At 60.2% G+C, this 17103-nt stretch overlaps 1 protein-coding gene across 18 annotated transcripts in view; it reads left to right on the top strand.

The window, feature by feature from the left end:
* TSC2 (TSC complex subunit 2) overlaps nt 1-17103 on the top strand; it is a 34474-nt gene that overhangs the window by 1708 nt on the left and 15663 nt on the right. For all 18 annotated transcript variants that reach the window (XR_008294589.1, XM_027043567.2, XM_027043558.2 and 15 more), the window contains exons 3-20: nt 76-162; nt 1591-1701; nt 2481-2625; nt 3614-3731; nt 4187-4235; nt 4605-4730; nt 5050-5123; nt 6396-6522; nt 7275-7418; nt 8050-8187; nt 8795-8898; nt 9677-9758; nt 10738-10893; nt 11304-11420; nt 14192-14314; nt 15258-15364; nt 15558-15708; nt 16907-17029. Coding sequence is in view for 17 of the 18 variants with exons in the window: in XM_027043567.2 (XP_026899368.1) it covers nt 76-162; nt 1591-1701; nt 2481-2625; nt 3614-3731; nt 4187-4235; nt 4605-4730; nt 5050-5123; nt 6396-6522; nt 7275-7418; nt 8050-8187; nt 8795-8898; nt 9677-9758; nt 10738-10893; nt 11304-11420; nt 14192-14314; nt 15258-15364; nt 15558-15708; nt 16907-17029 (2082 nt within the window). In the remaining variant the exon portion in view is untranslated. The remainder of the gene's footprint in view (nt 1-75; nt 163-1590; nt 1702-2480; nt 2626-3613; nt 3732-4186; nt 4236-4604; nt 4731-5049; nt 5124-6395; nt 6523-7274; nt 7419-8049; nt 8188-8794; nt 8899-9676; nt 9759-10737; nt 10894-11303; nt 11421-14191; nt 14315-15257; nt 15365-15557; nt 15709-16906; nt 17030-17103) is intronic.

Raw genomic sequence — 17103 nt, forward strand, 5'->3', positions numbered from 1 at the left:
GTGGTCTGTGATTGGCAGTTGTGGAGACCTGTTGCCTGAGGGCCGGCCCCTTTGCCTTCTTTTGTGTCTCTCCAGGAGCTGAGCGTTGAATGTGGCCTCAACAATCGCATCCGGGTGATAGGGCAGATCTGTGAAGTTGCAAAAACGAAGAAGTTTGAAGAGGTAAGGTCTGCCTCGGTTGGCTGCTGAATGGCGGGGAGCTGTTGGGAGGGCTTGTTCGGCTCTTTCTGGGAACGGGGTTGGCCGCTAACTGCTAAGCTTAACCTGCATCTTAGTGATGGGGAATCTTCTGGAAACGCGTGGAGTATAACTCTTAGGGGTCAGTCACACGTGGAGGGACTGAGGCGTCTCCGGCAGTTCCAAGAAAGGGTTTACGGCGATTGAAAACACGTGCTTGCGTGGCCCTGTCACGTTTCAGACTTGAGGGCAGGGAAGTAAAGGAACGTCAGCAAAGAGCGTGAGTCAAGGCTTAGCAGTTCTGGTGTGTTCTGGGGAGAGGTGTCTGCTTGTTTCGGGCAGATGTTTGCGGGCTCTCTCCGGGCATCCCGAGGACAGAGTGGGCAGCTGTCAGGAGAGCACGTCAAGAGCTCTGCTGCAGCCTTGTCTCGAGTTTGCGTGAGCGACTTGGGGGGAGACTTGGACTCAGCAGATTGGCATTTGCTAAGGGGGAGGGGAGAGCAACCAAGATGTCCACGGCAGGTTGCCTAACACTTGCGGGCTACTCGTCAGCCGGAATAAATGTGACAGTAGGCATCTGTGTTGGGAAATTGTGGGTGTGGGCGTGCAGTGGCCCGGCTGCCATCGCCTGAGTAGACAGATAAGCCCGAGAGGTTGGCAGAGTCCACAGGCTCGGTGTCTGCCTGTTGTTGTGGCTTAGGTTGCATCAGTAGGAGTGTTGAGCATGGGACAAAGGAGGAGAAAGTTCCAGAGTACGCTGAAGTAGTCAGGATGTCGAGCAGACAACATGTAAGAGACGTTTAGTCCCCTCCTAAGAGAAGTGAGCCCAGGAAAGGGTGAGTGGTCAGCAAACCCTGGTCGAAGGGTTAACGTGGAGAAGAGAAGGTGACGTGTGAGAGGCCGACCCTGGGTAGCTGTGGGGAACAGGATCCCTCTCCGTGCGCTGAGTGGGGCTTAGTGAGAGGAGGCAGATTCCAGAAGCCCACACGGAGGTCTTGGCCATGGTGTGGTTCAGGGCGGCCCTCAGCTGGTGTGTGTACACAGGGAAGCCAGGGAAGTGGGGTTTCTGCCTCAGGCTGCAGACTTGGGACCGCCTGGTTCTGAGACTCCTTCGGCAAGCTCGAAAGGGGGTTCCTGGCTGATATCTGGGGCAACCGGGATGACTCCCCTAGCCTGCTGCTCTCCTCCCTCCCCACAGGCTGTGGCCGGGACCGGTGGGGTTAAGTAGCTTGGAGCTACACCTGTGTCAGGTTCAGGGTCATGTGGGCTGTGCCCGGTACACGAGGCATGGGCTTGAGAGGAATGGGTTCTACGTCCAAAGGACTATTCCGCTCCGTGCTTTGCTCATGGTACTGTCCCTTGAGTTGAGGGGCCAGCACACCCTAATTGCTGTCCCCTCCCTGCTGGTGGCAGCATGCAGTGGAAGCCCTCTGGAAGGCCGTCGAGGACATGCTGCAGCCAGAGCGGCCACCGGAGGCCCGGCATGCGGTGCTGGCTCTGCTGAAGGCCATCGTGCAGGGGCAGGTAACGGCGGGTGTGTGCGTCGGCGGAGCTGGGACGGGTGGAGGGGGTGTCGTGGGGCGGCCCGCTGACGGCCCCTGCTGTGCTGTGCGTGGACTCTCACCTTTGATGAGGGTGCCGGGCAGGGGGGTCTGCTTCCCAGGGGCTCCGCAGCAGGACCGCCTGAGTGCGCATCCCCCCTGGCTCTCCTGCAAAATGGGGGTGCTTGTTCCTTCCTTCTCAGGAGCGTTTTGGGGTGTCAGTGAGGCGTTTCGTGTAAGTTGTCAGGGGCGTGCCTGCCACGAGGGAACGGTAGTTAGGTGCTCTGGCTGCCCCCATCCCCCTGCCCCGGCCCGGCTCCTGTCAGCCTTCCCTAGAACTGCGGGTGGCCTCACCATTCCTGTCTGGAAGGCACCCTTCCCTCTTGGAGTTTTCCTCTGGTCCTCCAGCTGCTTGGAGAGGCCTGTCGCCTCCTAGTGCGGTTACACTGCATTTGTCATCGTGGGGTACAGACGTGTCTCTTCCCAGCCACCTGCCCCATGAGGGCCTGAACTGTGTTGTCCCCTGCTGTGTGCCACCACCGTGCCCGGAGCTCGCACACAGTAGGTGCTCTATACACACACCTATCTGGAGCTGCTCCGATGTGCCCAGTGTGTCTCCTACAGTCCTTTCTGTGGGAAGGAGAAAGGGTCCCGGGGTCAGGAGTCCTGGAGCCCAGTGTACTTCCTGCACGGCCCACAGCTGCTCGGGAACCCCAGCTGGGGGTCCTGGCGGGACTGCTGACCTTGTGGTTTTACCTTCAGGGGGACCGCTTGGGCGTTCTCAGGGCCCTCTTCTTTAAGGTCATCAAGGATTACCCCTCTAATGAAGATCTCCACGAAAGACTGGAAGTTTTCAAGGCCCTCACAGACAATGGGAGACACATCACATATTTGGAAGAAGAACTGGGTGGGTGCCGTGTCGGGTGTGAGGTTTCTCTGGCATTGGGGATCAAATTTGATCCGGTTGCTGCAAGGCTGCTGAGGCCGAGAGCGAGTGCTGCAGTTTACAGGGATGGCCTCCAGAGGGCGCGGTACCGCGAGGTTCCGCTCACCTGTGTGCAACCTAGATCAGCTGCCCATCTCCCGGGGAGCCTGTTAGAGATGCACAGTCCTGGGCTTCACTCCAGCCCCGCTGGCTCAGAATCCCTGGAGAGTGAGGCCTTTTAGCGGGGCAGCAGGTGGTCTGAGTGTTTTGTAGGGAGAGTGTGCTGCTGACCCAGCATCAGTCTGTTTTATTAGAGTGCCCTAATTTCTGGGTTTCTGGGGCGCTGGGGCCATCTCGCCATGTCTTCTTCCTGGTCCTCTGCTCCGGGCCTGACCTCCTAGCCCTCGCCTTGGCTGGCCTTCCTCTCTTGTCCTGATGGGGTGACGTTTCTCTGGGACTTGAGGTTTCTTATCACTGCTGTGGAGAGAAGACGAAGGACAAGTCAGTCTGACTCGGGGCCAGAGATGGGCCTCAGCTGTCAGTTGGTCCCCAGGACAGGTGCTGACTTGAAGCCTGTCCTCCGGTTTTCTGAGGTTATTTGGCCAGTAGTCAAGAGTGGCTTTTTGTCTCTGTTGAGAGGCACTCGGGGAGGGGGAGGGGGCCAGGAATTGGCCTCCTGGATGCGTGCTTGGTGATGCTCACAAGCCCCGCATCCCGGGCTCTGAGCATCAAACGCGCAAGCTCTGCTACTGCCTCTCAGCCTAGATGCCCTCCGTGCATCGTGGGGGCTGGTAAATTCCCGGGTCCGTGACATGCTGACCTGTTGGGCTCCAGCGAGCCTCTGTCGGCTCCGTGCACGGCGTCTTGCCGCACGGGGGCCAGGGCTGCGGTTGGCTGCAGTGAGAGGGACTGGGGTGTCTTCCCAGGGAGGAGGGGAGTGGGCAGTACATTGTCCTCCCCTTCCCCCCAGCTGGGTTTGTGCTGCAGTGGATGGACATCGGCCTGTCCTCAGAGTTCCTTCTGGTGCTTGTGAACTTGGTCAAATTCAACAGCTGTTACCTGGATGAATACATCGCATCAATGGTCCAGTAAGAACAGTTCCGATAACGTTCCTCTGACCGCAGTCCTGCAGCCTCGGGCTTTTATTTTAGCTCTGTGTTGGGAATAAAGCTGTTGAAGTCAGCAAACGAGGGGAGAGGTTGGAGCAGCCACAGCCACTTTCTACCTCAGTTGATAAAACGATAGCATTTTCTCTTTCATAGACGAGTAACGTTGCCCGATGTTTTTTGACTATAAGTTTTGGCATCATTTCTTTCGAAACACACTGTGAAATTCGTGAGGGCACGGGTGGGGTCTTGTTGGTCTGTATGCCCAGCCCTGAGCAGTGGCTGGCACAGAGCGGGCACCTGTCAGTGGGTGAGCGGAGCCCTGAGGAGGATGAGTCCTTCCTACAAGGGGGACTTGTAGAGTCACCAGAAAGTGAGACAGAGCCACGCAGCTTCTGGGAAACGTCCCTCCACTGACTTGGCATTTCTTCCAACAGCATGATCTGCCTGCTGTGCGTCCAGACTGTGTCCTCCGTGGACATAGAGGTCAGTAGCTGGTCCTCCCAGGGACGGTGCCTCTCCCTCTCCTTCCGGGCAGGCCAGCTGGCATAGTGCTTGACAGCATAAGCTCTGGGGTCAAGGCCTGCACTGCCCCTCGCTGGTCGTGTGGCTCTGGGCTGGCTATAGTAGGAAGCACGATTGGTTGGATGATCTCCGCCGTGGGGGTCATGGTTGAGGGTAGGATGACCCACAGTGACGGGTGACACTCGTCACTCTTGTTCTAAGAAGGCTGCTTTGGCAGTGGGGAAGTGTGCTAGTCACTGACTAGACGAGGGCGGGAAGGAGGCTGAGGGTGTCCCCCTTGCGGGTGAGAGTTGGGCAGGGCCGACGTGACCCCTCTCTCCACCCCGTCAGGTCTCTCTGCAGGTGCTGGACGCCGTCGTCTGCTACAACTGCCTGCCGGCTGAGAGCCTGCCCCTGTTCATCGTCACTCTCTGTCGTACCGTCAACGTCAAGGAGCTCTGTGAGCCTTGCTGGAAGGTGGGGGTCTTAGCTGTTGTTCTGGACAGTTCTTTCCTGGATGGATAGGACAAGGCCCGTCTCTCCGGTGAATGGCCATCTGAGTCTCAGGTGGCCAGACCGTGCCCTGGGGAGGGGAATCCAGTAGCATTTTCCCAGGCGGTTGAGCTGAGGTCAGGGTTTTGGGGGCGTTTTGGAAGCTGCTGCCTCTGTTTGGGAGGCGGTGGTGGAGGGCCACCCGGACCTGGGGGGCTCCAGAACAGTGGCTGCGTGAGGCTGGCCCACGGGGCCCGGGGCTCCTATCTGCCAGTCTCTAATGATGGTGTGCTGTGTTTCCCAGCTGATGCGTAATCTTCTGGGCACCCACCTGGGTCACAGTGCCATCTACAACATGTGCCGCATCATGGAGGACAGGCGAGTGTGGGCAGGGCCCTGGGGGGATGGTGAGGGCGAGGCGGCTTGGTCCGCGGCCACAGAGCCGCCTTGGGGAGGCTGGCTGTGCTGGGTCCTGCCTAGCAGAGGCTCACAGGGAGCTTCCCTGTCCCTCTGGTGCCTGCTCCAGAAGCTTCACTAAAGCCAGAGCTTATGTCTCCCGTGCCTGGTCCCTGTCCTCTCTTCTGCTGGAAAGTCACAGCATCCAGAACTGAACCCGTATCTACCACCCCCCCTTCGGGCCTCCTCCGGGGAGGCTGCCTCACTGCTGATCCTGGTACAAGGCCCTTGTCTTCACCTCCCACAGCCAGGCTGTCACAGGTCTCTCCCCATCTAGGGCCTCCGCCCCTCTGCCCCCCACTCTCCCCACTGGCCTCCTGTACCCTCTCATGACCTCTTGGAGTCCCTTCCTCCACACAGCAACTCCATGCCCTTTTCCCAGCACCATGGGACTGTGGCACCATTTGCTCGGAGCCAGGGTGGCTCCCACTGCTCTGGGGATAAGAACGAAACGCCCCATCAAGGGTAGGGCCTGGGTGGCCTGCCTTGCCTCAGCCCGTGGGCCTCTCGCCTGTCCTTGATCTTCTCCCAGCTGCCCGAGGCCTCTGCTCATGCCGCCGCCTCTTGCTGGCGTGACCTTGGCCGAGCTTCTGCATGTGTTTTGATGTAGCACGGTCCTTGGTTTCCTGACCGCCTGAGCCAGTTTTGTTCTTTTTTTTTTTTTTTTTTCAACATTTATTCATTTTTGAGAGACAGAGACAGAGCGAGTGGAGGAGTAGTAGATAGACACAGAATCTGAAGCAGGCTCCAGCACTGAGCTGTCAGCACAGAGCCCGATGTGGGGCTCAACCTCATGGACTGCGAGATCATGACCTGAGCTGATGTCGGATGCTTAACCGGCTGAGCCACCCAGGCGCCCCTGAGCCAGTTTTGATCTATCCCGTGGCTTCCCCTCTTAGCTGTCATTTGAGCTAGAAACTTGGCATTTCCTTCTGCGGTTCTCTGGTTCGCACGTGTGCCTCTTACACCTTCGGCAGCCGGAGGCTGGGGACTTTCTCTCACCTTCGTGCCCTGGCGTCTGGCAAGTGTGGGGCGAATGCATCGCTGAGGACGTTGAATCTGGTTGTTGCTACTGGCCTGTGTTCCCTGCCCGCCACCTCTTTGCCAGCTTTGCTGCTGGCCCGTGAGAGCAGGGGCCTCGGGGAGGCCGCCTGGGCTCCGCTGACCTCTGCTCTCTCTGCGGAACGCTTTCAGAGCCTACATGGAAGACGCCCCGCTGCTGAGAGGGGCCGTGTTCTTTGTGGGCATGGCTCTCTGGGGGGCGCACCGACTCTACTCGCTCAAGAACTCCCCAACATCCGTGCTGCCGTCGTTTTACGAGGTACGGTGGTCTCTGTGCGCAGGGAGCAGGGTCGGGGACTCCACAGTCACAGGCCGGGCACAGGCCCATTCGAGGTGGGTCCTACTGCAGGGGCTGAGGTGCCGTTTGCAGCTTGGGGACGAGATTTAGAACCATTGGAAGGTTTTGTCTTCAAGCACACCTTGTATCTTATGAGCTTTATCTTCTGCAAATTAGCATCAGAACCGAGTAAGATTCCCCCTGGTTGGTGGTTTTATGTCGTCAGGTGCTAATCTCACTCTTGCTGTAGCACAAGGCCAGCGAAGTAGCTCGCTGCCACGGTGCTGACAGTGTTCAGAGCGCTTGCCGTGCACGTTGTCACACAGCCGTCACGGCCCCTGGTGAGCTGGGGCCGTCACACCATCCTCTTAGCCGCCGCGTCGTGTCCAGGCTCACGCTCCCTCTCCCGAGCTGCTCTTCCCGCCGTGCCTCTGCCTCCCGTGGCGTGGAAGGTGCGGTCCCTGCACAGTGCCTGTCCCGGGGTGGCTTTCACATTCTGCTAGGCTGGTGAGCCAGTGGCCCAGAATTTGTAGTTAATGGTCTGGCTGAGTCCAGCCCTTTGGAGCGGTGTAGAAAATGCTTGCAGGCTCCTAAGATCCTCTTTCTGTGGCCGTGACAGAAGTGTGGGGACCGAGTCCCCCTAAAGCCTCTTAAGCTAGGTTTGGAGGGCCGTGTGAAGGGGGGCTCCCTATGCATGAGCAGGCAGAGGCTGACTGCCAGGTCTCTTGTTCCAGGCCATGACCTGTCCGAACGAGGTGGTGTCCTATGAAATCGTCCTGTCTGTCACCAGACTCATCAAGAAGTACCGGAGGGAGCTCCAGGCTGTGACGTGGGATATCCTGCTGGACATCATCGAACGTCTGCTGCAGCAGCTCCAGGTGAGGCGGCGGGATGGCCGGCGGCCCAGGGCGGACCGCGACCGGGCGCTGGCCGGCCACAGGGCCCTTCCCAGCTGGCTGTGGATCCTCGGGTGCGGCCGGCTCACCTCACCGGGGGACGGCCCCCTGTGCGTTTTGCTCCCCTCCCCCCAAGTCTGCTGAGGCCACGCTGATGGTTCTCAGCGGTGTCATCTGGCCGCCCACTGAGGATGGCTGGTTTTGCCAAAGCTGCTCCATGGTTTGGAGCAGGAATATGCGGGCGAGCAAGGGGGCAGGCTGGTGTTGATCCAGACAGTAACACAGCAGATTCCCTTCATGGCCCGTAAGTGGCTCCCCAGAGCATTCAGCACACCACCCGTGACTTTAGCGTAGCTTTGGAGGAAGCGTTGGCCACATCAGCAAGGGGCAATTCTGGCGGCACGGGAGCCGCAGAAGAGACGAGGCTGTGTCCGGTGTGGCCTTAGGGCTGGGTCTCCTGGGGGACTAGGGTGGGTGGTGTGCCGGCAGCCAGGCTGGCGGGCGGAGGACTGGAGCTCGGCAGCGACTGGACTCTCGTCCCTCAGGGCTTGGCTGCTGGGCCAGACCCGTGGAGCGGAAGTCACTTCTGTGTGACTGCACTTTGGCGTTTCAGAGCCTGGACAGCCCGGAGCTCAGAGCCATCGTCCATGACCTGCTGACCACAGTGGAAGAGCTGTGTGACCAGAATGAGTTCCACGGCTCGCACGAGAGATACTTCGAGCTCGTCGAGAGATGTGCAGACCAGAGGCCGGTGAGACCTCTTCTCCCTCAACTGGGCGGGGCCTTGGTGCTTGGGCAGGAGGCTGGTTTAGGTCAGGCTTCTGGGGGAGAAGTGGGACCCCCTCAGCGGGTCTGAAACCAGTTTCCTTGAGTTTGAGATAAAGGGCTAGCAGGCTCCTGCTTTTCTGGGGTCTGTGCTCCAGCAGGGAAGTTTGCTGGGGCATCAGCAAGCCGAGCGAGCGTGGGTCTGTTAGAGTCGGTGCTAGCCTAACCATCAGCTTCCTCCCACCTGTCTGGAGGAAGGTGCTGGCCAGCTCCAGGGACACCTGCTGCTTGGTGCGTCTGCCCCCGGGCCGCAGGCTTTGTTGGCACCAGAAACGCACAGCCTGATGCCAAGGCTTTGATGTGGGTTTTTAAATGAATTTTCACTGCTGCCATTAGAGCCTTTGTCGTGTAGACTTCCCACCTTGGACCTCTAAGTGGCTGGCGTCCCTAAGGAGATATGCCCCCCCCACCAGGCCAGCAGCATGGGCCATATGTGTATTTGTGTGTGTGTGTGCGCGCACCCGCCTGCGTGTAGGAAACCCTCCTCGAGGGCAGAGCGGCTGCTTAATGCCAGGTGTTTCTTATTTTGACAGGAGTCCTCCCTCCTAAACTTAATAACCTACAGGGCTCAGTCCATCCATCCGGCAAAGGACGGCTGGATTCACAACCTGCAGTTACTGATGGAGAGATTCTTCCGGTAGGGAGCCTTTGGAGGCGTGTGTCTGTGCTCTGGGCCCAGTCTGGCACATAGGGAGTCAGGGCTTTCCTTTTTCCCTTTTTTTCTTTTTTTCATTTCTTAACGTTTATGAGAGAGAGCACGCATGCGCGCGAGTGTAAGTGGAGGGGCAGAGATAGAGAGAGAGAGACAGAACCCCACGCTGGCTCCATGCTGTCAGCGCAAAGCCCGATACAGGGCTCCAGCTCACAAACCGTGAGGTCGTGACCTGAGCTGAAGTCAAGAGTCTGACGTTTAACTGACTGAACCACCCAGGCACCCTCCTTTCTCAGTCTTGAAAGGACTGGTTCTCCCTGTGCAGGAAAAGGTTTGTTTTCCAGGAGGACAGAGTCCTCTGAGGCCCCTGCATTTAATTTCTTCCTGTCGAGTGGTTGTGTAAAAAGACACTCTCTCCAAGGGCTGAGCTCTCTGCCTCTTTGCCCAGTGTTGGGTCTAAATGTCGAGAAGCTGGGCCCTGTGCAGGGTCTACCCTGCTGCAGAGGTGTGTGGTTCTGGGGGCTGGGGCCCAGGGGCAGCCCTCAGACTCAGGCTACAGGTGAGCTAGGGCCTGGTGGAGGCTGAGGCTGGCAGCCGTGCCTTCCCCCACCTCTAGCAGCTGTGTTCCCCCCACTGTATCTAGCAGCCGTGTCCCCCCCCCCCCACCTCTAGCAGCCGTGTTCCCCCCCATCGCCGTCTCTAGCAGCCGTGCTCCCTCGCCCCCTGCCCACCACCACCTCTAGCCGCTGTGTCCTGCCCCCAGGAATGAATCCCGCAGTGCTGTGCGCATCAAGGTGCTCGACGTCCTATCCTTTGTGCTGCTCATCAACAGGCAGTTCTATGAGGTACGAGTTCTGGTGGGGGGTGGGACACTGGGATCCGTGGGCTCGAGGTGCGTTTGTGAGCTGTGCGGGCACTGCGAGTCTCCTGGGTGTGTCCTGGACTGTGTAGCAGGCTTTCTTAAGTCCACATTTGCTCCTTTGTTAATTCTTGCGTCCTTCTGTTGTCCGGAGCCCCCTGCCTGGCCTGTGTTGAGCCTAGAGACCAGTGAGGGGCCCTGACTCCATTCCCGCCTGCAGGGATCTCGCCCCAGTAGTCACCTAAAACACAAAGATTCTGGACACAGTCTTGCGTGAGGACGTTTTCTTTTTGCTTTGGTGTCACCCTCTCTAATCCCAGCTTGACCTCAGTGGTTCCAGGCCCTGCCTGTGTCTCCACTGCCAGTTTTTTCCCTCCGGCCCATCATGTACTTGGTCTGTGGCCAGAGTCCATCTGTCCTTCAGAGACATCCGTGTGCCCCTGCCCTTGTTCCCCTGCCTGTGTCCCCTTTCCTCCAGGAGGTGCACTTCAGGCTTTGCCCCTGTCCCTTAGCCAGCCTTCCTGCCATTGCCCGTGTTCCCAGCACCTGTCTGCCCTTTGCTACCCTCTTAGCTTTCCCTTTGTCTGCATCTTTGTCCCTTGGAACCCACTTCAGTGCTGCCTTTTCCAGGAAGGTCCTCTGGGTTCTCTGCTCCCTCATGTCAGGGTCGGTCTTGTCCTGCTCTCTGTTGCTGTGGTGCTTTGTACCTGCGGCCCTGAAAGCTCTTGTGGCCGGTTATCGCGGACTCTGTGATGTCAGGAACGAGGTCTTCCTACCCCAGTGCTCGCACGCAGGGGGCCCCCTGCCTAGGAGTGTTCTGAACCGTGACAGTGAATGTCAGGAGTAGCCATGACGCTCACTGCTGCATCACACCTGGGCCTGGGCCTGGCCACGCAGAGCATCCCTCAGGTGCCGCCACGCCTCTGCTGCACGTGGCTCACATGTGCCCACTTGTGCCGCCACAGGAGGAGCTGATCAGCTCGGTGGTCATCTCTCAGCTCTCCCACATCCCGGAGGACAAAGACCCCCAAGTCCGGAAACTGGCCACCCAGTTGCTGGTGGACCTGGCCGAAGGCTGTCACACCCACCACTTCAACAGCCTGCTGGACATTGTGGAGAAGGTGAGAGCCCCTCCGGCGGGTACCTGGGCCGCCAGAGGGACCCCTCTTTGTGGCAAAGCCCTGCAGGCGGCAGTAGGCTCTGGGCTCTCTGCCCCCATTCTCCCCAGGGCGATCGGTGCGCCTTGCAGGCAGGGCTCCTCCCACGGCAGGGACGGGCAGCGCTGGAGACCTGGCCGGGCCTGCAGCTGGGGCTCCTAGGGGGGCGGCCGGGAAGCAGGCTTCGGCCCAGTACTGCTGCACAGTCAGCGCATTTTTCTTTTAATGCTGAAATACTTTGCAGTTTCTGAACGGTCGGTCCCTCAGGTGCGTGAAATGCAGCTTTTGAGAGACAGGAGAAAGTATCAGGTCTGATGGTTGCTGCCGGAGGGAGGCCTGAACCGCGAAGGTGAGCACACGTGTTCTCTCTAAAGGTGATGGCCCGCTCCCTTTCCGCACCCCCTGAGCTGGAGGAAAGAGATGTGGTGGCATATTCAGCCTCCTTAGAGGATGTGAAGACTGCCGTCTTGGGGCTCCTGGTGATCCTTCAGGTGGGCCTCTGCTCTTCTGGGAGGTTGCGGCGGCCAGCTGCCTGTCGGGATGCGTCTCCTGGGACCCCGGGCACCCCCTAGCGGCCGCAGAGGGCAAACTGGCAGTGACCCAGACCCCTCCGGTCGTGGGGTGCGGGGCTCCCGAGAGCTGTGGGGAGGGGTGGACAGGGTCGGCCAGAGCAGTCTGTGCGGAGATGCCCCTGAGTCAGTGCCGGGACTGTCCCCTCAGCTCTCACCGCAGGCCCGCCATCGACGCTGGCCCCGTGGGTGCTGGGGTTCTTTGAACAGCTTTGTTGAGATGTAAGTCATAAACCACGTAACTCTTCCACTTAAAGTGTGAGGTTTGGTGGCGTTTTCAGTATCTTCAGAGTTGTGTGGGCATCACTACGGTTTTAGAACATCCTCGTTCCCCAGAAGGAACTCCGCACCCGTTAGCCACCCCCCACCTCCCCTCAGCACCCCTGCCCCTGGCAGCCTCTGGTTCGCTTTCTCTCCTGTGGGTCTGCCTGTTCTGGACATTTCGCAGAAATGGAATCCCACACCACGAGCTCCTGTGGCTCCTCCCCGTGGCGGCAGGCGTCCGTGCCTGCTCCTCTCACGTCCACGGCTCGTAGTCACGTGCCGGTGTGCCTTGCCTGCGTCGTCTTTGCCGCTCGATAGACACGGTTTCTTTCCACCTTTTGAGTCTCGTGAATCACCCTGCTGTGAACACTCCTGTACAAGTTGCTGTGTGGACATAGGTTTTCGTCTCTCTGGGGCTCCCACCTAGCAGAGGAGTCCTGGGTCAGACGGTAACTCTGTGCTTCGTTTGAGGAGCCGCCAGCCTGCCTTCCTCTGGGCTCGCTCCCTTAGACCTTCCCGGGAGCGGGTGTGAGGTTCCGCTTCCTCCACATCCTCCTCTTCTGCTTTTCTTGAGTGTAGCCGTGCGTGTGCCTGGGAAGTGCTACCTTGTTGTGGCTTGACCTGCTTTCCCCTGATGCCCGTGACGAGCGGCCTTTCATGTGCCGATCGGTCACTGGTGTCACTTTGGGCACAAGCGTGTGCACATCTTCTGCTCGCTGCTTAACTGGGTCTTTGCCTTTTCGTTGAATCGCGAGAGCACTTTGCACGCTGTGAACAGGAGTTGGTTGCCAGTTAGAGGGTCGGCACGTACCCTTTCCCTCAGTTGTAGCAGCATGTCCTCGCCCTCCTGTGGCGTGGCTGTCCCTCCGTGTCCCTGAGGGTCGCTGGGGCCGTGGCCTCTCCCCTTCATGCCCCAGACAACCTCCGCCTGGGCTCTGCCGTCCGTCTCAAAGCACCACAGTGTGTGTTGAGGTTACTTGCCGGTGTCAGTATTCCGTGAAGCAGAGTATTCGAGTCAGTTGCCTCAGAAACTTGCAGTTCATGAGCTGTTCAAGGGCGTGGCAGTTTCCCATAGCGCTTACCCGTGACGACGCTCTGGTGTGCGAGCGTGAACTGGGGGAAGAAAGCCGGGCAGCCCATCCCCGGTGCCCCTTCACGGGGGCCCAGCTCTCTTGACCGCCATGACGTGTGAGGGAGCATGCTGGGCTGAGGGGCCTGTGGCCTGAGCGCCCCCAGGTCCCTGCCGCAGAGACGTGAGAGAGGCCATCTGTTACCCTCACCTGGGACCCCAGCCCTGGAGACCTGAGGGTGGGGCCACAGGGCCAAGCTGTTTCCTAGTTGTGGCAAAGTCTGGGGCCAGGCCGTTTTTGTTTTCTTTTTATGTAATTAAAAAGTCATCCATGGGGCGCTCGGGCGGCTCCATCGGTTAAGCGTCCGACTTCGGCTCAGGTCATGATCTCATGGCTTGTGACTTTGGGCCCCATGTCAGGCTCTGTGCTGACAGCTCAGAGCCTGGAGCCTGCTTCGGATTCTCTGTCCGTCTCTTACTCTGCTCTTTCCCCGCTTATGCTGTGTATTTCTCTCTCTCTTAAGAATAAACGGTAAAAAAACAGCTTGATAAGCCATTTATGCGTTCACTTAAACAGTATACACACAGCAGAGAGTTAGATTGTCTCTCTTTCCTGCAGAACGGGCAGGCAGCCGTCCTGTCCTCTTCTGTCCTCTCTGGACCTGCCCCTGTGTTGTCAGCGTTGTGTCCGGCTCCCTTCCTCCCCCCACCTTGTTTTGTTAATGAGTTGTCTTTAAAAAGAATAGCAGTGACACGTGTTTTAAGCCTCACTGTTCTCTTCAAGAGTACCACGGACCACAGAGGGGTCCCTGCTGCCCCTGGGCAGCCCATGCCACCCCAAAGGCCCCCACACCAAAGTCTCACCTGGCCTCTCCCAGGCTCACCTATCAGGGAGGTGGGGCAGGAAGGGGGCTACAGTGGGATGACAGCCCGGTGGCCGGTGAGTGGGCCCCCTTACCCTCCTCGAGCACCCCGGGGCCTCACGCCCGGTCTGTCCACTTTCCTGGTGGCAGAGAGAACGTGCTTCCACCCCACGGGGGTCTTGTCACCCATGTTGTCGAGTGGTGGGCCATTGGACAGATTTTCCTGATTTATTAGGAGAGTTCCCATTGAGGGCGTGAACGTGTCCTTGTTCCTGATTTTTTCCCCATCACTGAGAGTATGCACATGTGGAGTGTCCATGGGACGAAGTCCCTGGACTGGAATTAGTGGCTTGAAGGGTCTGTGCCTTCCAGGGCATGGCAGACCCCTCCCAGTTACTTGGGGAGGGCTTGTCCTGGTTCCTGGGCACGAGGGTGCTGGCCACATGGCTGCGTTTGAGCCTGCTGCCTTCCGAGCGAGCGGCGTGCTCTCTCTGCAGACCAAGCTGTACGCCTTGCCTGCCAGCCACGCGGTGCGTGTGTACGAGACCCTCGTCAGCCACCTGCAGCTCCACTACAAGCACGGCTATACCCTGCCCATCGCCAGTAGCATCCGGCTGCAGGTAGGAGGGCCAGCCGGCTGTCGGTGGCCGTAGTGGAGCAAGCTGCGCCTCAGGGCTGCCCACGGTCCCTTCCTGGGGACCTGCTGGTGACATCGGGGACCTCACTCCGGGGAGGTGGCAGGTGGTCCCAGGAGGGGACTTTGGCGGACTGTTCCATCCTTAGCACCAGCTGTGGCTGCAGCCTCCCCAGTAGCTGCTGCCCCTCCCTTTGCCTGCGGTGCGTGTGCCTCTGCGTGTGCAAGTCTGAGCCCTCCCGTGGCCTCAGGTGTGGGCAGAGAAAGGGGACTGCACTGTGTTTTAGGGTGGCACGCAGCCACAGCCTGGTCTCTGCTGGGGCTGTGGAGTCTCTGGGGGTGGGGTGCGGGTGGGACTGGGCGGGGCTGTAGGGCGCAGGGGCGGGGCTACGGGTTGGGCCAGGTGGAGGGGCGGGGCCTGGTGTGGAGGGTCGCTGCTGCTGAGAGAGCTGGCAGGACTGACTGCTCTGAGGGCACCGCTGAGCAGAGGCCTCTGGGACAGAAACGCTGGTCCCTTCCAGAGCATCCACGTGTCAGGCAGCCCCGTCATTTGGGCAGCCCAGTTAAGTGACCTGTTGTTCATTGGAGGAAGTGACAGCACCCGAGCAGGGTTCTGGTTTTTTGGCACCCCGGGCTGCATGGTGCTGTCCAGCCGGCGTGTGAGATGCCCTTTCTCTCTGTCGCTGGGGCGGGCCCCGCTGTGCCTGGCATGAGGCCACGGTGTTGTCCCTGCCGTGGGGAGGGCGCACCTCCGCGGGCTCTGAGGGAGAAGGCAGGGACGCCTGCGTCTCGGCCCCGGTGCGTCTTTGTGCACAGTGGAGTCGGGGCGCGTTGGCTGTTAGCGGGAACGGCCCTTTCTGAGATGCCTGGGTGCGAGTGGACGGCCCGGCGTTGTCCCTGCCTTGTTGGACCTTGCTTTCTCTCTGCAGGCCTTTGACTTCCTGCTGCTGCTGAGGGCGGACTCCCTGCACCGCCTCGGCCTGCCCAGCAAGGACGGGGCTGTGAGGTTCAGCCCCTACTGCGTCTGCGACTCCACGTGCGTGTCAGCCCTGCTTCTCCAGTTCCGGGCCGTGGCGTCCACCGCCGTCTGCCCTGGGGTGGCCCTGGGTCTGTGCGAGTGTCCAGAGCCGTCCTGACGACAGTGTGGGGTGGGGCCGGGGGCCAGCACCTCTCCTGACCCCGTGGAGTGGGGGCTTCGGCCTCAGGGCTCCTGCCACTTGTCTCCACAGGGAGCCAGAGAGAGGCTCTGAGAAGAAGGCCGGCGGCCCCCTGTCGCCTCCCACCGGGCCATCCGGCCCAGCACCTGCCGGTCCCGCTGTGCGGCTTGGCTCCCTGCCCTACTCCCTGCTCTTCCGGGTCCTGCTGCAGTGCTTGAAGCAGGTGGGGTGGCTGGTTCCTCAGCTGAGCCAGGGCACACCAAGCGGTGGTTGGTGCCGCCCACGGGGCATGGTGCCTGTCTCTGTAGCGGCGACCTTGGTAGGTTCACCCCAAGGGCACAGCGGGGAGCATCCGCCGTGCGCAGCCATCACCCGGGGCTGGGCACGGAACCGAGGAGACCTTCCTGCCTCTGGGAGACGGTTGTGGTATGATGTGGGGGCGGGTAGGCAGATAGCCGGGATCGCGGGACTGGTGTGCCTCAGAAGGAGACTCGGGTGCACTGAGCCCCGGTTGGGGGCACTTGGAGGGGCAAGTGAGAGGTTCCAGTGGCAGGAGTAAGCCGAGCCTGCAGGCAGGGTGGGTGCAGTTCTGGCGGCAGGAGGCAAAGCTGGGGCCGTGACACGGAAGGGGAGGGGCAGAGGCCTGTTCCCATACACGGTCCGGGGAGAGGTGACGTGGCTAGCAATGTGGCACAGCGGGGCTGGGAAGCCTGCGGGGGCTTCGGTGAGCCCCTGAAGGCCACGGGCAGGGAAGCGGCTTCCCTGGGGGCGCTGGGCGTTGGCACTAATGGCTGCCATCGGACACTTCCGTGAGAGTCTCGAGGCCTCTGAGTCACAGGTGGGATCTGGGGAGCGGCTCTCAGGTTTGGTGGCCACTGAGCTTACGGGTGGCAGCCTCTGGAAGTTGCGGGGGGGCTACGACCGTGTTTTCCCGTTGCCGTGTGCCCAGGTGGATTTGGGTCCTAGAGTGTGTGTGTGGGCTTGTAGATTGTTCAGGAACGCTTGCCGCCTTCTCTTTGAGCTAGTACACGAGCTTTTTCCTTGCTGCATGTTCACTGTGCTCCGGGTGGGCGTCAGTCAGCATGCCGTGGGCACCGTGCCCTGGACGGGCAGCCTGTGGGTCACTGTGGGTACACGGGGAGGGGGTCAGGTGTGGGGAGTCCCGGGGCCGGCTCAGAGGGGAGAGGCGGTAGGGGCCGTGCACCGGGCCTCCCGCTCAGCCTGGCCTCGGGAGGGTGGCCGCCGTCATGCCGGGGTGAACTTTCTCGGAGGGGCACGTGCTTCTCGGGCTGCGGGCACAGAGGGCTTCCAGAGGTCACGCAGCTCAGACTGCCCAGCTCAGACTGCGCTTCGGGCCCTGAGACACGTCTTCTGTCTGCAGGGCCCAGACGGTCCCCGCTGAACGGCCCTTTTTCCTGCAGGAGACGGACTGGAAGGTGCTGAAGCTTGTTCTCGGCAAGCTGCCCGAGTCCCTCCGCTTCAAGGTCCTCATCTTCACGTCCCCGTGCAGCGTCGACCAGCTGTCTTCCGCCCTCTGCTCCATGGTAACGTCACCACCCACATCGGGGCTGCAGCCAGTGCCTTCCTCCCAAGGACCGTGAGGCCCCGGGAGGTCAAC

Source organism: Acinonyx jubatus, chromosome E3, assembly GCF_027475565.1.
Source record: "Acinonyx jubatus isolate Ajub_Pintada_27869175 chromosome E3, VMU_Ajub_asm_v1.0, whole genome shotgun sequence".
NCBI lineage: Eukaryota > Metazoa > Chordata > Mammalia > Carnivora > Felidae > Acinonyx > Acinonyx jubatus.